The sequence below is a fragment of the Cyprinus carpio genome, chromosome A23, assembly GCF_018340385.1.
Source record: "Cyprinus carpio isolate SPL01 chromosome A23, ASM1834038v1, whole genome shotgun sequence".
Taxonomy (NCBI): domain Eukaryota; kingdom Metazoa; phylum Chordata; class Actinopteri; order Cypriniformes; family Cyprinidae; genus Cyprinus; species Cyprinus carpio.
Genome location: NC_056594.1, coordinates 2,037,047 through 2,060,155, shown reverse-complemented (window position 1 = coordinate 2,060,155; position 23,109 = coordinate 2,037,047). Strand labels below are relative to the sequence as shown.

The 23,109-nt window shown below is 38.6% G+C and overlaps 1 protein-coding gene across 1 annotated transcript in view; it reads right to left on the bottom strand.

Annotated features, from left to right (window-relative positions):
• Window positions 1-20,828, bottom strand: part of prdm5 (PR domain containing 5) — a 71,594-nt gene extending 50,766 nt beyond the window's left edge. The window contains exons 1-8 of the mRNA XM_042712587.1: window positions 20,557-20,828; window positions 14,696-14,779; window positions 11,559-11,681; window positions 4,819-4,993; window positions 3,842-4,019; window positions 3,669-3,764; window positions 3,110-3,231; window positions 1,110-1,189 (exon numbers count right to left, since the gene is read on the bottom strand). Of these exons, the coding sequence (XP_042568521.1) occupies window positions 1,110-1,189; window positions 3,110-3,231; window positions 3,669-3,764; window positions 3,842-4,019; window positions 4,819-4,993; window positions 11,559-11,681; window positions 14,696-14,779; window positions 20,557-20,655 (957 nt within the window). The 5' untranslated portion in view covers window positions 20,656-20,828. The remainder of the gene's footprint in view (window positions 1-1,109; window positions 1,190-3,109; window positions 3,232-3,668; window positions 3,765-3,841; window positions 4,020-4,818; window positions 4,994-11,558; window positions 11,682-14,695; window positions 14,780-20,556) is intronic.
• Window positions 20,829-23,109: the final 2,281 nt, after the last annotated feature.

The window sequence follows — 23,109 nt, the reverse complement described above, 5'->3', positions numbered from 1 at the left end:
TTTTTTCCAGCTTTTCAAAAACAATGAAACAGACTAGGACAGAATTACATGTATGGATCAGACAGCAGCCAAAGAAATAAAAAAAGAGGAAGTTGAGAACTTAAGCAAGATATGAGAGAAGAGGTCCTAAATGGTGAACTTGACATGGATTTTTGCTCTTGTGATCTTTATCTGTGACACGGTTACTTTCTGACTTTATAACAAGAAATTTGCACATTATAAAGTCAGAATTGTGAGATATAAACTCTCAACTGTAACGAAAAAAGTCAGAACTGTCAGTTTATATCATGCAATTCTAAAAAACAAACTCAGAAATGTGAGATGTACATTCACAATTGCAAGAAAAAAGTTTACTTTATAACGCAATTGTGACTTTATATCTCGCAATTCCAACATTTTGTTTTTTCTCAGAATTGCAAGATACGTCGCAATTGTGTTATAAAGTGAACTCGCAAGTCTGATTTTTTTTCTCGCAATTCTGAGTTTGCTTTTTAAGATTGCAGAAATTTGCAATTGTGAGGAAAACAAGTCAGAATTGCGACATAACTCTCAATGGTATATATAAAACTTTCAAACTTTCAATTGCGAGTTTATATCGTGCGATTCTGAGAAAAAAGTTGGAATTGTGAGAAAAACAGTCAGGATTGTGAGATAAAAAGTAGCAATAACTTTATAAAGTTTTTATTCAGTGGCAGAAACGGGCTTACATATATCAGAGACAAAATTACTCAAAATAGACGCTATACGGTAGACAGTTAAGTATTTCAGATCATAGTCGTCTGCAACATCCTTCACAACCAAGCACTCAGATCCAGCCTGCAAGATGGAGAACTGCGTGGTGCAAAGTGTGTTCAGTGCTAGATGTTTTTAAATGTTTATTCCATTACCTGATTTGTGTAATTCCTTTAGTGCTTAAAGTGCGGACTAAAAGTATGGAGCACAGCAAGCGCTGAGCGTGCCATTTGAGACAGGGCCAGAAAAAGGACAGACGGATAGATGGCTCGACAGAGGAGAGAGATTAAAGCCAAAACAGACGAGCGAAAGGTAAGAAATATGAAGAGATGGACTGGATGAACGATAAGAGGAGATTTATGGAGGGATGATCTGACCTTGCGGTGCTCCTGCAGGTTGAGTGAGGACGAGCACTTCTTATTACAGATGGTGCATACCAACTTCCTGCGAGCACTCCCTACACACACACACACACAGATCATACATCACATGAGCAGCAGGACACATCCTGATGGCATGAGGAGCTGCTAATGGAGACACTGCATCAGCATGAAGTACAACACTAAGACGAAAACATCAATATTTAAAAGGGGTGAAAGGTCAGCTAACACGTATTTCCTGTAGAAAAGGAAGATACAATATCCCTCGATAACAGTTCTTAAAGCGCTGGTTTATTGAAAATAATTTTAAAGCTCATATTCTACACTTTATTTGGTAATACACTTTAATGTTAGTCAAGGTTTCTTGCAGCAAAAACAGTCAGAATTTAGTGTTTTAGTTTTGTTTATTTGTTTGTTTTTGGTAGCGTGTCCTTAAGATTCCAATCCGTAAATGAACTCTCATGTGATTGGTTAATTTCAGCATACTGGCATACTGTTGAAACTTAAAGGCATAGTACACCCAAAAAATAAAAATTCTGACATCATTTTTTTACCCTCAAGTCGTTCCAAACCTGCATGATTTTCTTTCTTACAGTATGTTGAACACAGAAGATAATGGTAACCAAAAAGTTGCTGCTAGCCATTGACTTGGAGTGGAAGTCAATGGATTCCAGCAACTATTTGATTATGATTACTAACATTCTTCAAAATATATTGTGTGTGTGTGTGTGTGTGTGTGTGTGTGTGTGTGTGTGTGTGTGTGTGTGTGTGTGTGTGTGTGTGTGTGTGTGTGTGTGTGTGTGTGTGTGTGTGTTCAACAGAAGAAACTTATACAGGTTTAAAGCAACTTGAGTGTGAGTAAATGATGACAGATTTTCATTTTATTATTATCTCTGTAACAGGTACACAACAGTCAACACAGCAAATTTACATGTTCAAAGTTTAAAAACATAAAACCAGTGCAAAGTCTGAGTGTGGAATTTCCAGACTGCATGGATTTCTATTGAAATGACTGTATTTCGTCCACTGAATTTCATCCCACAAAGGTAAATGTGACCTTGGTTGTGGTTGTGTGGTTGTTGGCTTTAATAATTATAATTAATTAATAATTATTTATCTAAATAACTTCACAGTCAGAAGTTACTTCGATAAATAACATAAAATTCATAGCAAACAAAAATTGCAAATAAAATAACTTCACTGCAAACAAACAAGTTGTTAGCATGCAAAGTGTAGAAAGATTTGTTAATTACAATATGAGATATCTTGTTTTGTACCAATTAGCTTAATTTTAAGTTTTTTTTCAACTTGTGTGTCTGAGGAGCCGATCCAGAGCTGATATTTACAGCCCAGAAAGCACAGAACAAAACAATGAAAAAGAGGTTTGGTTGGACTAGGGAGAGAGATTTATGTTGTAACGTTTACATCTACATAGTATGTCAAAGCTTTATTTCAAAACAGCAAAATCCTCTTTTCCATGTCCACTTTAAAGACCCTTACTATAGCAAAACACACATAATTATTTATATAGCTGTAAGCACTTCCACAAGCGCTCAGTTAATCGTTTAGCTTGCTGTTTGGATTCATTTGCAAATGACTGATTTACTTGCATGTGGCTAAACGGTCCAATTATAATTACTGACAATAACACTGAAAACATTCTGATACGCGCTTTCATCAGCCGATTAGGGGCCTTCGACTCGTTTTCTCAGATGTGTGCGCTTCTGGCAGAGAGACAGACGCGCTGAGAGTCTGGTGAAAAGATGAGTGTAGAGAGGGAGGGAGCGCTTAGCGTTTATCTGACAGACAGAGGGGATGAAGAGCGGCTCAGAAATGAAGAGATTAATGAAGATGTTAAACAGCCGCTGATTAGACTCTCATTACAGACGGGAAATTTCTCTCTCTGGCATGTGTGTGTGTGTGTGTGTGTGTGTGTGTGTGTGTGTGTGTGTGTGTGTGTGTGTGTGTGTGTGTGTGTGTGTGTGTGTGAGACCAACCTGTGTGGACGTTGCCTTTGTGTTTCTTCAGGGCGTCTTTACTCCGGAATCTTTTCCCACAGCTCTCAACCTTACAGATGAACCGACCGTCTCCTTTACACACCTCTTTATGCTGCTCAAAACTGCACACACAAACATTCAATTTTAACTTAAAATCAACAGGAAATGCTCTCTTCTGTAATGTGGCATGTTTCAAAGGGAAACAGAAAGTGACGTGACATACAGCCAAGTATGGTGACCCATACTCAGAATTCATGCTCTGCATTTAACCCATCCAAAGTGCACACACACATCAGTGAACACACACACACACACACACACAGCAGTGAACACACACACACCGTGAACACACACCCAGAGCAGTGGGTATCATTTATGCTGCGGCGCCTGGGGAGCAGTTGGGGGTTCAGTGCCTTGCTCAAGGTCACCTCAGTCGTGGTACTGCCGGCCCGAGACTTGAACCCACAACCTTAGGGTTAGGAGTCAAACTCTCTAACCATTAGGCCACGACTTCCCCTAGTGGCCATATGAGAATGTAAACGACTGGAGACTGATGTACCTGGACTCTGAACAGAAGGTGCTGTGACACAGGACACACTGATGAGCTTTTGAAGGGTCTCCTGATGAAGCGGAGCTCTCTGTACAGTGAAGAACACTGCAAATCAACAGGACATCAGCATTAATACGTGAGACACTGATAAGCTGTATATTGTGTGTGTGTGTGGTACTGACTGGCGCTGCAGGGCCTGTTTGACAGGAAACTCTTTTCCGCAGGAGTGACATTTGAACTCTTTGTCCTCTGTACTTCCTCTCTGATGAAGGCTCTGAAGATGTTCAGCTAACACTTCTTCACTGGGGAAGCTGCTCTCACACAGCAGACACGGGTAATCTTCCTTCTTAATCACCAGCTCTACACACACACACACACACACACACACACACACACACACACACACACACACACACACACACACGTTATAAACCAGTGATATTAGTTTTGCACTGGCATATTTATCATACAACATAATACAACAACATAGTATGTTGTGTGAATCAGGAGAGAAATCTGCACAGATCAAGCACTGTTTTACTCCAGAAAACAGCTCTAAATTAATATGTACTTTTAACTGGAGGAAAAGTACAAAAGGAAAATGAATACTCGCACTTTAGAAAGAAATAAAATTTAAAATTGATGCCTTGATGGATTTGTTTCTTACAAACACACAGCTTTTCTCTTCACAAGATGTAAACTGATGGACTGGAGTGGATTACTTGTGGATTATTGTGATGTTTTTATCAGCTGTTTGACTCTCATTCTGACGGCACCCATTCACTGCAGAGCATCCACTGGTGATGTAATGCTACATTTCTCCAAATCTGATGAAGAAACAAACTCATCTACATCTTGGATGTCCTGAGGGTGAGTACATTTTCAGCAAATTTTCATTTCTGGGTGAACTATCCTTTAAGTGCCTGATAATGTGTATGGGGAACCGATTTGTAATTAGTGTTTCATTGCTGCTTTTTGACACAGTTATGACTACATGACCATTAGACCACAACAAAAACATAAACTGTGCATTTACTCAAATTATCATTACTACTGTTGTTGTTATTTATGCTATGTATGCCTAATTATTGTGATCTAGATGGTTATTTTTGTGTAAATTATTAATAATCCCTTTTCGAAAGACCCTAAACATGCATACCTGTTTCTGCACTGAGGTGTTTGCTCTCTTTACTGTTCCCGTCTTCATCTTTGATGTCCTGGTCTTCCTCCAGGTCCTCCTCTTCCTCCTCCATATCACTGTCCAGGTAGCCAATCAGAAGCTCTGTATCCGTCTCGATGTCATCGACAGCCAGATAGAAAATATTCTCTCCATCCTGTTTAAAGAAACAGTGTCAGAAACTTAATTCACATTAAACTGATCAAAAGTGACAGTAAAGATTTTACAATGTTAGAAGAGATTTCTGTTTTTTCTGTTTCTTTCTTTTCCTCAAAGAATCCTGCAAAACGAAATACCACGGTTTCAACAAAAATATGAAGATTTTTAACACTGATAATAATCAGAAATGTTTCTTGAGCAGTAAATCAGTATATCAGAATGAGTTCTGAAGGATCATGTGACACTGAAGACTGGAGTAATGATGCTGAAAATAAATATACACATCACAAAAATAAATAAAATTTAAACAAACATTTGAATAGAAAACAACTATTTTAAATTATAATAATATTTCACAATATTACTGTTTTTTTCTGTATTTTTGATCAAATAAATGCAGTCCTGTTGAGCAGAAGAGGCTGCTTTCAAAACCTTTTAAAACTCTTACCTACCACACACTTTTCAATGATAGTGTATATATGGTGTGAGCCATGACAAAAATAAGTACAAGCTCTTGGTATCAGTCAAATTTCTATATCACACTGTATTGATGTTTACTGCATAAAGAAAGAATGATCTTCCATTTGTAGGCGTCACATATCAACTTAGATGAACTTAGATTTAAATGACTCCATAACACTAAATGTCTTCAGATGTAAATACAGCTCGTAGGAGGATTTGACTTTTCCATAACTTTTAAGGTCTTTGTATTAATTTCCAGGCTTTTGAAATCACCTAATACAGTATTTCCAGGTTTTCCATGACTATGAAAACACCTACACTTTATTGCACACTTGAGTTAATGCAGTCAGCAAACGTTTCGCTGGTTCATTTTCAGTATATTATCAGTTCCTGTGCTGATACCGGTAAAACACCGCATGGCTGGAAAGACCTGTCAGCCAATCAAGGGACCAGAAAGACCTGTGTGTGTGTGTGTGTGTGTGTGTGTGTGTGTGTGTGTGTGTGTGTGTGTGTGTGTGTGTGTGTGTGTGTGTGTGTGTGTGTGTGTGTGTGTGTGTGTGTGTGTGTGTGTGTGTGTCTGTCTCATAACTGACTTAGGTGTTGAAAAGCAAGCAGGTGTCTTCTGACACTGAACAGACAACACAACAGTGATCTGCTGGGAGGCGCAATCAAACATCCACACAAGGGGAAGCGCAAGATCAGCAGCGCTTCCTGATTAAGGTCAAAGGCCAAACACTTGAACCCAGTTTAATGACTTTATCAGACCTTCATTTCCTAAAAGGTCATGCAGAAATAAGCACAGTTGCTGTACATTATGTTAAGAACAAAGTCACAGATTTATCCACAGGGAGAGTGTGAGAGAAATGTCATGTGTGACGAAACACAGACTCCGTTCTCTTGATTCTGCTGTAATGGCCATCAGCTTGCCAACATCTCAAACTGAGACCCGTTCACACTGCAATGCAAAGCAAATGAGTCTGCATCCATCCATGTGAAAGAAAAAAAAAATCAGGAAAAAAAAAAGATGAATTCAATGTGCTATTAAATTTCAATGATTAATAATTTATAGTTAGTATAGAAAAGTATTATAGTAGTATATTATTAATTTAGTTTATTGAAAAAACATAAGACAAAATGTTACAGATACAAAATCTTGATCTTGAGAACACATAGGACTTCACTTAATCATATTTTAACCACAAAACCACAATTACTGCTTCTCTAGATTAACTAATTATGCTGGAGTTTAGCCATATTTACTGAGATAATGAAAGTGACTGTAAAAATTACAGCAATTTCATCAGTAAAAGACTGCTACTTGTTGAAATTGTACTACATTTTTTATATTTTATTTATGTGATTAATTGGAAATATTAAATATTAATACTTTATACCAGTTTTAACAATGTAGAGAGCATGTTAATGTATATGATAAATAATTCAGTAAAACAGATGAGATCAAATAAAAAAGGCATTTAAGTTAATATTCCTTTAATTGGTGCTTACGTGAAATTATTAAGAAATTTCTTAAATGACAGCAACTTTGATTAATATTCACGTTTATAATTTTTGAGCAAAGTAATCAATAAAATAATTATCAGTTTAACCATTACCATTAGAAACCCTAGGAACACATCTAGCATGCAGAATCATACTGCGCATTTACATTCTGTTTTTGTTGTGATTGATTCTATAGGGAACCCTCCAGCGAGCTATTGCATGTTAAGCACAAAGAAATGTTTTTACGTGTTGAGATGAGCTGTGAAATCATTCTGCAATCACAGTATTATTTCCATCATTTCATCTGAATCACAAGGTGCTACAGGTGCATTAATACTGACAGTGAGTAGGGCGCCAGGTCACTGCATTATTGGTTACTACTCAGCTGCAATATCCAACTCATGTGACCTCAGTGTGTACACCCACATGTGCATGCCCACATGTCTCCGTGTGTGTGTGTATTTCATCCAAGGCTCATTACACTTCTCTTATCTCCACACTCTTTGGTGTTTTCAGATCTCTGGCACTGCAAAAGAACATCAACACCGCTAGACATAACAAACAACTCACTCCATCTCATTCCCTCTGATTCTGCCTCTGTTTCAAAGCCTTTTGCAAAGCTGCTCTCATACTCCATGGCTCTGAACCAAAACCTAATGAGTGGCCTACGTAATATGTTTAATTTGTAATAATATATTTAATTTATATAGCACCTTTCCCAAGCTCAAGGACACTTCACAATGAGAGCAGCAGAAAAACAACCATTGCATACATAATCAATTAAATGGCAATGGACATCTGTCAAGTCCAAGACGTGTGATTGCAGTTGCATATCACAGTAGTAGTACAAACAATCAAATACAAGCAGAGAACCAGAACAGTTTAAGAAAACACATATTGTGACCGGTATTATTGGTTAAACGGGTAGGTTTTGAGTTTAGACTTAAATTCATGCAGTATGGTAATTGTCCTAAGAGACAGGGGAAGTGAATTCCAAAGTTTAGGAGCCATAACCGGAGAAAGATCTACCTCCCATAGATGATAGGAGAAATCTCGGAACACAGAGAAGTTTACATTCAGATGATCGAAGTGGTCGAGAGGGAGTATATGGAGAAAGTAAATCAGAGAAATAAGTAGGAGCAAGACCATAGAGTGGCTTTAAGGTAAGCAGAAGAATTTTATGAATAATACGAGAGGACACAGGTAGCCAGTGGAGGTTAAATAGAAGAGGAGTGATGTAAGCAGACCATTTAGTGTAAGTTAACATTCTCACAGCAGAATTTTGGATATATTGCAGACAGGAGATAGAGCGCACTGGTAGTCCAGAAAAAAAAGAGTCTTACAGTAGTCGAGGCTAGATGTGATAAAGCATGGTCAAGTGATTCAGCATCTTTTGGGCTGATGAAGAAACAGAGTTTGGCAATACGGCAAAGTTGAAAAAAATGCAGCTTTAGGAAGTTTACTAATATAAGCATCTAGATTTAAAGAAGAGTAAAGAATGATACCTAAGTTTTTGACGGTGGCAGATGGAATAATTGATGTAGCTTCAAGGTCTAATCTGGGGACATTATTTTTTTTGTTTTGTTTTGTTTGTTTTTTTTATGGGGGGCGCGACAAGCAAGATTTTGGTTTTAGTCACTTTCAAACTGAGAGAATTGGAGTTAAGCCAGGTCTTTAACTAGTTAACGCACAACAATAGAGGTGAAGTCCAGTGAATAAAATCAGGTCGGCAAGCAGTGTACATTTGAATATCATCAGCATAGCAGTGGTACTGAAAACCATGCCGGAGAATAATTTGTCTGAGGGGCAAAATGTAAATAATAAATAATAATGGCCTTAGAACTGAGCCCTGTGGTACACCCTGTTTCAGTAAAACAGTGGGAGATGTATACACTGAACAAAATTACAAATGCAACACTTTTGTTTTTGCCCCCATTTTTCATGAGCTGAACTCAAAGATCTAAGACTTTTTCTATGTACACAAAAGGCCTATTTTTCTCAAATATTGTTCACAAATCTGTCTAAATCTGTGTTAGTGAGCACTTCTCCTTTGCCGAGGTGTGCCTTAGGCTGGCCACAATAAAAGGCCACTTTAAAACGTGCAGTTTTACTGTATTGGGGGGTCCGGGGGGTCCGAAAACCAGTCAGTATCTGGTGTAACCACCATTTGCCTCACGTAGTGCAACACATCTCCTTCACATAGAGTTGATCAGGTTGATTGTGGCCTGTGAAATGTTGGTCCTCTCCTCTTCAATGGCTGTGCGAAGTTGCTGGATATTGGCAGGAACTGGAACACGCTCTCGTATACGCCGATCCAGAGCATCCCAAACATGCTCAATAGGTGACATGTCCGGTGAGTATGCTGGCCATGCAAGAACTTGGATATTTTCAGCTTCCAGGAATTGTGTACAGATCCTTGCACCATGGGGCTGTGCATTATCATGCTGCAACATGAGGTGATGGTCGTGGATGAATGGCACAACAATGGGCCTCAGGATCTTGTCACGGTATCTCTGTGCATTCAAAATGCCATCAATAAAATGCACCTGTGTTCGTTGTCCATAACATACGATTGCCCATACCATAACCCCACCGCCACCATGGGCCACTCAATCCACAACGTTGACATCAGCAAACCGCTCAGCCACATGACGCCATACAAACTGTCTGCCATTTGCCCTGTACAGTGAAAACCGGGATTCATCCATGAAGAGAACACCTCTCCAAAGTGCCAGACGCCATTGAATGTGAGCATTTGCCCACTCAAGTTGGTTACAACGACGAACTGCAGTCAGGTCAAGACCCTGATGAGGATGACAAGCATGCAGATGAGCTTCCCTGAGATGGTTTCTGACAGTTTGTGCAGAAATTCTTTGGTTATGCAAACTGATTGTTGCAGCAGCTGTCCAGGTGACTGGTCTCAGACGATCTTGGAGCTGAAAATGCTGGATGTGGAGGTCCTGGGCTGGTATGGTTACATGTCGTCTGCGGTTGTGAGGCCGGTTGGATGTACTGCCAAATTCTCTGAAACACCTTTGGAGATGGCTTATGGTAGAGAAATTAACATTCAATTCATGGGCAACAGCTCTGGTGTGCATTCCTGCAATCAGCATGCCAATTGCACGCTCCCTCAGATGTGATAAAACTGCACATTTTAGGGTGGCCTTTTATTGTGGCCAGCCTAAGGCACACCTGTGCAATAATCATGCTGTCTAATCAGCATTTTGATATGCCACACCTGTGAGGTGGATGGATTATCTCGGCAAAGGAGAAGTGTTCACTAAAACAGATTTAGGCAGATTTGTGAACACTATTTGAGAGAAATAGGCCTTTTGTGTACATAGAAAAAGTCTTAGATATTTTAGAGTTCAGCTCATGAAAAATGGGGGCAAAAACAAAAGTGTTGCGTTTATAATTTTGTTCAGTGTAGTTATGCATGGTAATGTAGTATTGTCTGTCTATCGAGTAGGGGGAAAACCAGGATAATGCAGCTCCTGAGATGCCAATCTCTGAGAGGCACATGACTGATAACTTATGAAAGACAGTATCAAAAGCTGAGCTGAGATAAGAAGTAATAAAAGTATGGAAAGACTGCCCGAGTCACCAGAAAATAGGAGGTCATTTCTAAATATACTAAAGCATTTTCAGTACTGTGTTGCGAGAAAAAACATTGAAACATATCAAAATGATCATTGAGAGTTAGACGTGAATGCAGTTGAGTGGCAACAACCTTTTCCATGATTTTTGAAACAAACGGTAAGTTGGAGATTGGCAATAGTTAGCGTAGTCAGCTGGGTCCAGATTTGGTTTCTTAAGAATAGGAGTAACAGCAGCAGTTTTGAGTGAAACTGGAACAGTGGCAGAGATAAGAGACATGAATGTGAAATTGGAGCAGAAATAACAGAGGTACAGTGTTTCAAGAGGAAAGTAGGTGCAGGGTCAACCAGGCATGAAAAAGAATTGGAGGCAATACGTAGGCAGCACTTTGAAGGAGACATCGGATCCCCAGGTAACGCGAATGATGCAAAATGCGCGATGCGTTTGCCGTGAACGCACAATATTCTAATATTTTATTAGCATGGCTACAGAGATGCTGCTATCAATAATAAAAATAATAGTAATATCAGTGTATATATACAGTAGTAAAATGTAACACACACATTAATACAGGATCCTAACGTTATTCATCCTCCTCTGGATGGTGCTATGAACCCAGACACGTCGGCATTTGGCTTTCCATTGTATTTGGGACTTTTTGACAACAGGTACAAAACAGTGATTGTAGTTATCTCCACCATGGTTGATTGCGCTGTTTTTATTCACCCAATGACACAAAAAACATCCCGTGAGTAATCTAGAGCGAGTGACGCGATGCGCATATTCGCTTCGCGTCTGGTGTGAACACACCATTAGATTCAAACCGTACTTACACTTCTTGTAGGTTGATGCAGACTTTTTGTCTACACAGTGTTCCAAATCAGTCACTCAAATAAAGTTCTTAAGAAGGCAGCTGCCAATGCAGTCAGTACCTAGCAGCAGTGTGTATGTGAGAGAATGTAAAGAGATCTCTGTGGTTATCAGGCTGTGGCATCTTGTCATACCTGAATGGCGGCCAGGTTCTTCTGCTCCTGTGAAGGGGCCTGATGAACGAAGCGAAGCCAGTTAGCATGGCGAGGGTTACTAGCATCTAGGATATACAGCACATCACCTTTATTCCCTCGAACCTGCAGAAGTGCACATATTCAAAGGTTACAAGCCATTCAATCAGAATCCAAGTGACAATGTTGCTCCTCAAAGCTGCTTCTCAACAACCTCTAAACAGTCATTGAAACATAGTGTCCAATGAACAGTCCAAAGCTTTATCCAAATACCACGCAAGATGCTTTTATGAATTTCATAGTGTCCAGGTGGGACCCAAAATTACACATGTATAGCCTCTTCTCCAGTAAACATAGATGAAGATCAATGGTATCAATAACTGCCATAATCTTACAGTGAAACATGACTTCGGTGAGACTCTATGGGCTGTGTATCCACTGAATCCAACCCACAGATCCACGTACATTAAAGCAGGCTTACTTATAATAATCTTTAAAAACACTAAGGGGCCGTTCACACACGTTTTTCCATTCTGCTAAATTTGCATTGTTTTTCTATGTAAACATGCACTAGACAGATGTGTTTGATCAGTGCATCTTTCACTGCATGGAGCTACAGTTAAAAGAAATTAAACTTTTATGAACCGTGTCTTGAGACCCTGCAATCTTTATAAAATCTGATAATGGATTTATTTTTTCATTCTGCACATTGTAATGTCCTGATGCATAAATTCACTTCGATTTAAGTATTTAGTGTTTTTTTATTTATTTATTTATTTTTTAATTTCTTCTTATTTTTTAGACAGAAATTGTAAATTTCAATGTACCTACACAGCAGTTGTCAAGCACTTTTTACTAACAATTTTACTTAAACAACAATATTACACCAGAGAGTACCAGTTGCTGCAGTGTACACAATTTCAGCCTTAAATCGGGAACATTGCTCACTTCCCACAGGAATGCTCTTTTCCCAAATCTTACAAGTACCTTTGTCCCACTGTTTTTGAATACAAATTATTATTTTGAGACATTTCTCATTCTCAACTTACTGAAACGCTGACTAATAGTGACTTATTCTGACTAATCTTAAAAGGTTAATTCCCTGAAATTGCCTGCATCACAACACACACGCAGGATGAAAGAGCGGCACAGTGAAAGATAGTATACTAAGATGATCTATTATAATAATTATATGCACAAGAGTGTAATTTAAGACTTAAGCTTACTATACTTTAGGCAGAATAGTGTCAGCAGAGCAGGCAGATTAATAAATCACAAGTCTAATGTGGCTGAACCCAACCTTGTCTGCGTTATAATAACTTTTGTGCAGCCGAAAATAAACCCAAATCTTTCAAGAGCAGATATTTGATGGGATATTAGATACGGCATGCACTGGGAGACGTGTCTGGCATGGGAGAGTCAGCGTGAGTGGAGTTCATGCTGGCACGTCTCGTCCAATTAATGGTTGCCTGGAGATGAGCAGTGATGCATCTGTCTGAACAAGAGGGGCAGCAACTTCTCCAAGATGGTTAAAATTCAGTCAGACCTCAATAATCTCAGTCACAGAGATACAAACTGAAAACCATTTTAGTAGTCTCTGCAAAGACATCACTATTAGTTTTAGTAATGTCTGAACAAAGCTCTAACCCCAAGTATTAAACTTTGGTTTGTAACTCATCCCGCACTGTTTTGTGCTAGACAGACATGAATGAAAACGCAAATCATGTGACTTGTTGAGAGGTGTTTTTGTCTGGTGAACAATAAAACAGGCAATAGACTTACAATGAATGAGAGAATTAAGCCAAATCACCCTTGTGAAGAAGAAGCAAACTTTAGCAGGCCTTTAAAAAGAGTACTTATTACAGAAATTATTTACTTTAACAGAATATAATTAAGTGCAAAATGAATGTAATATTTCATAGATACTAACTGCAAATTACTGAAAATGTATAATAGTTTAAATTTATATTAAACGCAGTTAGCTGAACTTAAGTAGGACTTAAGCACATCTTTATCAGAATTTTTATCAGAATCTTTTCAGAATTACTTATATTGTCTTTGAAATATGGTAAAAGTGCACTTATGTATTAATTAAAATAGCCATGACAGCAAACACTCTTTAAGTCACTTAAGTGTCCTTTAATTTCTTTAATATTATATTAAATAAAAGTCTTTTAAAAATATAGATTTAATGGGATAGTTCACGCAAAAATGAAAATTTGGTCATTGTTTACTCACTCTAATGCCGTTCCACCTGGAAAGGGCGGGAAGGGTGGGAGGGGGGGTAAATTCTGTTAAATTTCTGGGAACTTTCCAGAGGTTTTTTGGAAACTTGCTGAAATTTTTCGAAATTTTCAGAAAGTTTTGGAAAGTTTGTTGAAATTTGCCGGAAATTTTCTAATGCTGTAAGACTTTCGTTCATCTTCATAACACAAATTATGATATTTTTAATGAAATCTAAAAGATTTCTGTCACTCCACTGACAGTTCATGCAACTACTACTTTGATGATTCAAAAAGTGCATAAAGAGATCGTAAAACTAATCCATATGAATCAAGCATTTCAGTTCAAATTTTCTGAAGAGACTCGATCGCTTTATATGATGAACAGATTTAATTTAGGCTTTTTTAAACACTGATTGGCAAACATAAACAGAAGTTTATTTTTATTTTTGCTTAACATGCAAGAACAAACCTCACCGGTTCTTACAGAAGCTCAAATGTAATACGCAAGACTGAACCTCATAACTAATGTGTGCATTGATTAATGTTTATATGTGAATAAAAGCCTAAATTCAATTTGTTCATCATATAAAGTGATCAATCTCTCAAGAGACAGAAATCTCTAGCGACTACCTAGCAAACCACAAATTAAAAACCTGTCAAAACACCATAGCAACTGAATTATGAACACTCGGACAATCACTCCAAACAGCCTAGCATAGTCATGGTGAGTTTGTATGGGCAACCACTCACATTCTCTTCAGAAAAACAAATGTTGCAGTCATAAAACGGCCATTTTATAAATGCTTGATAAGATATGAGCCTCTGAAGTGCTCCAAAGTGACACAAACTCAAAAAAACGTATAGCAATGCATTGTGGGTAAAGCAATGGAATGATTGTTGAGTCTAGTCACCCACCTCCCACATCAATCGTGGATCCATGCTTTCATCCAAGTCACTCAGCATCCGCTTTTCACCTGCAAATGGACCAAACTTCTCACCCTGTAAAGAAAGAGCGAGTGTGTTTGTGCTTTGATGTCATATCCAGCAGTTTCTGTGTGGTATCTGAAGATGATCAAGGAAAGACTCTGTGGAATCTTTAAGAGTCTATGGGTTGATTCTCCATTCACACACATTAAGAGAGATGTCAAATAGTGCTGGGCGGTTTGACAAAAAAATCAATACCACGATTTTTATTTGTAATTTTTTTTTAGGATTGTGGCGGTTTCAGTTAATCATGCTTTTTCCCTGACTGGACCTTTATATGAATCAGAATGCATGAAGCAGTTGCAGAACGACTGCATTTTAATCACGTTCCAAAGAAATATGCTAGCATGAGCAGTTTTTTGTTTAAATTAGACTGTATAATTTCACATTTTGAAGCAAAAAAAAAAAGCTGGCACTTATAGACCCGCAGTGATACAGCGTTTCCTTGGTTACCATTGTAAACAAAGCAGTGCTGCGCTTATAAACACTACTTTATACTTTAATATGCATTATATTAACATGAAAAGAAAATACCTAAACTTTTCTGAATACAGTCAGCTCGCCTCAGAGATACATTCATATAAAGCCCCAATCCCAAATCAGTGTTTGGGATTTTCATCCAGTGTTTCGCATTGTGAGCACCATTTTCACATAATGAGCTTATTCTGCCTGCTACAGTATTTTCTCCTCTTTGCATTGCGACCTCTGCCAGGTATGAGACATAATCCTCAATATTGTTTTATCATTATTTATTTGACATATGAAGAAGCAGTCACGCAACAGAAGAGGACAGCAGTTTGTAAGCGTTTTGTTTCTTTTCTCATTAGATTTTAACGGAGTTGTCATTGCTAGGGAACTCTGTTTTGCTTACTGTGTTTACCGTGGTAATCGTGTGCTCAAGTCGACTTTGTTCTCATGCATATCGCGTGGCTTAAAACAACCCTCTCTAAATCCAGCACTTTTAGAAAACTACAGACCAGTATCCCTTCTTACATTAACTGCAAGGACACTTGAGTGAGTTTTGTTCAACCAACTCTCTATGTTTCTTGCACAGAACAACCTCCTGGACAACAACCAATCTGGCTACAAAAGCTGCCACTCAACTGATACTGCCCTGCTCTTGGTTACTGAAGCCCTGAAACTGATAAGAGCCATTTCCAAATCCTCAGTACTCATCTTGCTGGATCTGTCAGCTGCTTTTGACAGAGTTAACCACCAGATCCTCCTGTCCACCCTCATGAAGATGGGCATCTCAGAAACCGCACTACAGCAGTTTAAGTCTTACCTCTCAGGTAGGTCTTTCAGGGTGACTTGGAGGGCTGAGGTTTCCAAATAACAACTTTTTGCTACTGGGGTTCCTCAGGGCTCAGTGCTTGGACCACTTCTCTTCTCTATCTACATGTCATCGTTAGGATCTGTCATTCAGAATCATGGCTTTTCCTATCACTGCTATGCTGATTACACTCAACTCTACTTCTCATTCCAACCAGATGATCCAATGGTAGCTGTTCACATCAAAGCGTGTCTGACAGATATTTCTGGATGGATGAAGGACCATAACCTTTAACTCAACCTTGCTAAGACAAAACTGCTCGTTGTTTTAGCCAACCTAGCACTTCATCACAACTTCTCTACACAGCTGGGTCAACCATAACGTCTTCCAGGACAGTCAGGAAACTGAGTTGTGACTGATGATCAGCTAAACCTCACAGACCATATTGCTACAACGGCCCAGTCCTGCAGAATTGCCTTATAAAACATTAGGAAGATTAGACCCTTCCTATCAGAACAGAACTCAGAACTCCTTGTCCAAGCTCTTGTTCTCTCCAGATTGGACTATGGTAATGCACCCTTGGCAGGCCTTCCAGAATGTACTATCAAGCCTCTGCAGCTGATCCAGAATGCAGATGCCATAGTGGACTTCAACAAGCCGAAGAAAGTCCACGTCACACCTTTCTTCATCAGTTTGCACTGGCTGCCAATAACCGCTTGCATCAAATTGATGTTTGCCTACAAGAAAACCACGGGTGCTTAGGCTGCATAGTTCAGACTTATGCGCCCTCCAGAACCAAGTGTATGACACCTCACGGTGGCAAAATTATTTGAAAATTGTGATTCTGTCTAAAGAAATATTAAGTAAACATGTAAATATTTCAATATTTCTACAAGGATGCACACTTTAGTTCTAATGGACGCTGTTCATTGAAGCTATGTGAACACAAATAAACCGCAGTAGACGTGACTAAATATTAATGTGTGTTGTTATTGTATTCAAAATATCATGCATTACCAATTGATTATTTTGCATTCCTGACATAAATGAAGAAATTACTATCACTGCAGCTGAATTTTATCATAAACAATGGTCAAATATCGAAGCTGGATTCTTTAATCTGTCTAATGATACGCAGTCTGTTCAGATCAAGTAACAACAATAATCTGAGGCTGCCGGTATTATGAGGAATTCTGCACCCCTGCCAGATTATTAACCTCTTGTTGAAATCACTACCTGATTGCCTAATCCTAACCCCAGCCCCAATCTTAACCTCTCCCTCACATCTACTCTTAAAGGCATGGAAGGTGATTTGGTTCAAAAACATTTTTTGTTATGCTTGTTGAAAGACTCTTCACATCCTGATACTAGCAATCACTAAGTGATCTAAATGTATTTATATGTATTTAGGCTGCGTGTCCACCAAAGTGTTTTTACCCGAGGCTGGTGTCTTTTTTTATTGTTTTCAATGGGAGTGGTGTGTTTTTTTAAAAAACCAGGAGCATGCCGAGCGCTGAGCGTCTTTTTCATGCTAAGCGCTCGGGTGTTTTTTTCTGAGCGTTGAGAGTTAAAGAATGTTCAACTTTGGGTAAAACGCAGCACTGATCACTGTCACTTTTAAAGCCCGGCACACACCAATCCAAACGGCCGATCATCGGTCCGGCTAGTTTGTTTGGTGAGTTCCACTCATCGGGCTCACATGGGCAGCAGTTGCCCGATTCAACATGTTGAATCGGCGTCGGGGCCATCGGTGAGTGCGAGAGCTCTGATTGGATGTTCAGTTTAGCGAATGAATCAGTGCAGAGAATTAAAGCAAAAGTTGTACAGACAGAAGGCTGTTTAATGTTACGTTATGTGATCTTTCCCAATCATTCTAACACGCAAATGTTTTCATAACAACATGAGCTGCTTAAAATGATTAAAGTTATTAACGTTACTGATATTCAAAATGGTAAGCAAGCGCTACTTTGTTTACATTTCGTATATCTGCGTTTATCTCGTATATCTTTGTTTCGGTTTCTCCTTTTGAATGACGAATACTATTAATAGCTCATTCCTCTCACGCATGCACAGAACGCACGTGTTAGTTTGCCATCGTGTGTAGTCTGTGCGGTGTGTTCCAGCGCAGCTTTTTGGTCCAGCGCTGCCGACGCGAGGCGACAACACTGTCGGCTTTCGTCACCGCTAGTTCTTTGAAGTCGGCTTGGTGTGTCCCGGCCTTTAGCCTTTAGTTTTCAGCTGGATAAAATGCTTTGCTCAGGCTATATCGTCTGTGGAAGGAGTAGTTCCATAAAACATTTGTCCAATCAAAATGTTTGGTCTGAAGACTATGATAGGCTGTCCTGTCCAGACATGATACTTCATCAGCGCGGTCCATTACGCTACTGCAGATCGAGCAAGAAAGGAAGGTGTTATTATTGTAATATTATGTGCTTTGTACTGTAATGTTTTCTCAATGTTGAATGAGACATCAGCTAATCTGACAGTGCTGCATTCAACCCTCCACCAACAACGTCTCTCATCGTGTCGCTGGTTAGCCTCTGCTCTTCTTGTGCATGTCCATGTGTTCTGTAGGAGGCGTGGCGTGATTATGCAGGGAGAGTGAGATTTTGCTTTCAAAGCTAGCTTGATATTGCTAGCCTCTCCGAAATCACCTACCCTACCTTTAAAGGGGTCATGAAATGAGAAACCAAATTTGCCTTGATCTTTTGGAATATAAGAGGTCTTTGTACCATTAAAAAGGCCTGCAAGTTTCATAGCTTAAGACGTCCTCCCCATTATAAATGAGCCATTTATTTAATCAAGCTCTAAATACAGCTCGTTCTGGATCCATGGTAAGAAGTGACGTCACGGTGCGAAGTGAGGTTCCAACCATTTGCATATGACCGCCTCCAGCACAAGACAACTACGCTCATTTCGTATCGTTGTCGCGCGCCTCATAAGTGTTCAGTCGACGGACAGTGAGTGGGTCTGTGTACAGGAAAATTACAATGCCACGCAGATGTGCTCAAACATATAAGGTTTTATAATTGCAAGAGCCATCGCTTCGAATGCATCACCCGCTACTAAACAGTTACGCTCAATCCGCAAATGTTCTGGCTGGGGGGGTTAATAATTGATCCATAGGCACTGTCGTTAGCCAATCATAACAGTGGGCGTTAACACTGAACTCTTAAAGGGGAAACAACCCAAAAACAGACTGTTTGAATCAAAGGATGAGAAACAGGGTGGGAAAATGTCATAATTCACTACATTTTAAAAAAAAAATTAAAAAAAAAACTATAGTAATATAATAAAATAATATAATAAAATAATAAAATACTCAATTAATAATGCAGTCTACCTTTAAACCTACCAATACTAGGGGGTGCTTAATCTGGCAGGGGTAACAGTTAACTCTCAATTCATAATGCTGTCTACGTTTCATGCCGTTTTTTTTTTTTTTTTTTTTTTTTTTTTTAAATGCATAATTCAAACTGGTTTGAACCAGTATATAGCCCAGCACTACAGTCAAGTCTCAGACATGTTAAGATACAGTTTCAAAACATGCAATGTATATATAAAATGGTCTGACATCTTCAGATGACATTTCCAAAGGCTTGTGCAGATGTTGTGAATTCAACATGTTGAATCGGCGTCGGGGCCATCGGTGAGTGCGAGAGCTCTGATTGGATGTTCAGTTTAGCGAATGAATCAGTGCCGAGAATTAAAGCAAAAGTTGTACAGACAGAAGGCTGTTTAATGTCCAATTAATATAAATAAATAAATAATATATAAATGATTGTGAAATTTGCTAACAAGTTCTAAGTGTTTTTTTTTTTCTTGTTTTATACATTCCCATACATTACTTGAAACTGTAGTGTATTTCAAATCTTAAAAGTATAAAAAAAAACTATGTGCTTGTACTTATTGTACTCTTAAATTATACTAATATAATACTGATTACATTAAAGGCCCCTTTAGTGTACTTAAAGGAAGTACATTCATGACTACATTTCTTAACACATTTTTAAAAAAAGTTTTACATAAAAGTACACTTTAAATCATTATAGTTTAATGATCTTTTGTCATGCTTTAAATAACATGCAATAAACTGTCTGAAATCATTACATTTAGTTTGCTCTTAAATATATTATTGTAAAGTATATTTTCCATAATAAGTACTTTTTACAAGTGTAATTATATGCAAATATTAATATGCTAATAGCGTGCTAATAACACGTTCCCAGTTCAGATGCAGTGTAATATTAATATCTCCAGTAGCTGTATATTATAGCGGAAATGGTGGTTGGCATGATAAATTTTTGGCGGAAACGATGGTTACCATGGTGATTGTTTGTAAGGGACGTGGCAGCACACGTAAGCACATACACAGAGGAATGCAGCTACAACCAGGCGCTTATACTAAATACATTATGTGCAGAGTAATACCAGTAGGCGAAAAAAGAAGCGTTTTTATTATTACTGCACTACGCATACTTTATCTTTCAAGCTGAGAGTTTGTTTTATATGCACGAACCTTTTTGACTGCTCTGGCAGTGTACAGCCCCATCCCGTCCTGAACTTTGGAGGACTTCAGCACGAATCTGTCCGGCACATACATGCCCAACATTCTCATTACTTCAGAAAAACGCCTTTCGTCAAAATAAAACCGACGAAACGCGCTCGGAAACACAGGTTAGGAGCTGCTTTAATGTTCTTTGCTCGCAGTGTTTGTAAATCTCAGTCCAGTCTGGTCTTCCATGTTACTGTCTGTGCAGGAGACTAGCTCTGCGCTCCCATTGGCTGTTGGACGTACAGGGAACGCGTTTCTGCGCTCTGATTGGTGGAAAGTTTCTGAAACTCCACGTTAGTGGCAGTAACGGAGTTGGTTTCTGCAATCTGATTGGTGCAAAGTTTGTTGCCGTGAGCTACATATTTTACTTTCCCGGGAAATTTCATTATATTATTCTAGAAAAACGAAATTGAACAAAAATCACTCATACTACAAATAATATCAACAAAAATAATAATCGTGTAACTAATAATAATACAGTATAGTATACATTTTATAATACGTTATTTATTTATTTATTTATTTATTTATTTATTTATTAAGATTTGTGGGGGAAATCCAGTTTCTGTGAGGCCTAATGCCCTCTGTTATATTGTTATATCTGTTATATAACTCATTGGGGGGACATCCCATAACAAAATCGCCTCACACAGTATTGATGTAAGCGGTGGTCCAGATTTAAACATATAACAGCATTAAATTAAATGAACATTGCCATTTAACTGACATGTTATATTTACATCTGACTTCCAAACAAAGCTAATGTACCTCAGTATGAACATTAGCCTCTCGTCTGTCTGTGTGGTCCCTGTTTTATGTACACGTTGTGTTTTCTTTAATAAACTATTTGATTTATTGCTTTATAAACAACCTGGTTTTACAACCAAATGCACTGAATGGAGAATGGATGTGAATATAAGATGCCGTTAACAATCCCAGCTCAGTGTTTGTGACCCTCACGTTTAGATGCTGTGTCATGGCTCTTCTACCAGCCTGGATGTATTAAGGTTTCTGCTGAGAACATCTGAGGAAGATGGGCATACAGACACACAGGGCTTTTAAGACCAATGGCCATTAGACTAAAACCACTGTCTGTGGGTAAATTGTGTGATTTCTTAGTATATTTTATACAGTTTGTACAATATGAAACAGGGTGGTCATTTCCAGACTCACCTCAATAAAGTACATTGAGGAACATGGGCAACAGTCAATGAAGTAAAATGCAGTTTATTCCATTTCATTATTTCAGTTCGGAACAACATAAAAAAAAAAAAATAGCAAATTATAACAGTTTTTGTTGTTTGTAGCTTTCCAGTTGTTTGTCAAGGACTTCCTGCTTGGAGGGTCATGTGACAGTTTCTATTGATATCATATCCTACACTCTCAGAAATAAAGGTACTACAGATGTCACTGGGGCGGTACCTATTCAAAAGGTACATATTTGTAGAGTCCATTTTAGTACCTATTTGGCAGCTGATCTGTAGTAATACTTGGGATATATGTGGGTTATATGTTGTGTAGAATATGGTTAGACTATTGCTATTTTTAAATAGGAACCATCAGTAGGGAAACATGCTTTTTGTGTAGCTACTGCATCCCAAGAAATAGTTTTAGTGGCTTCTAATTCATGTCAAGTTTCAGGCCATCAGTATGATAAATTAACTTGTAATAAATACGCATATTTATATCATTCTCTTTTGAGGAAACCGAACAAAAATAATGTGAAAAAAAATAGTTAAAGAAATCTGCAAATATGAAGGGCCATCAAACTTATCAATACATCCCTGCTCAACTTCCTTTGAACGAAAGTGAATGGAAAATCTAATATGAAGGGCCATCAAACTTATCAATACATCCCTGCTCAACTTCCTATTTCAGTAGGAAATATGTCAACAAAGAGAAAAAAACTGCTTGTCAGACCTTTTCATGGGGTCTTTGAGAGGTTACTGAATGCACTGAAGAGATGAAGAGTATTTGGAGTGACAGAAGTCTCTGTGTGGCCCATCTTCTTCCGTCCTCTGACCCCTGGTAACCTTCGGGACCCCGCTGACCCCTGCTGCCATGATGCCAGCAGTGAGGAGTCTGTGGATGGAGAGTTGCGTCAATTAGGAATCAGTGACCCTTGACCTGACCCTACACACATCCACACACACACACACACACATACACACACACACACTTGAGCATCAACTTTTACTCTCTCAGCTAGAGTCGCTGATCACATGCTGACCACACACACACAAAACACACCCAAACACACACGTTTGAACTAAACAGCTCAACAGTGTGTGTAACTAGCCAATTGACATCAGTTTACATCTCAGCTCAGCAAAGCCATGATTTGCTACTAGCTATTGTTAGGCAGCGGCAGGTGGTATTGGGGGAAGTACATGCTTGTTGTTAAAGAGTATTGATTGGACCAAAATAAATATTGATTAACAAAGTGATTAATATGTTGTCTGTTTTCCCAGAATAAGTAAAAATGGTGGGTTTTAATCACAAGCTTTTGCTTTTATA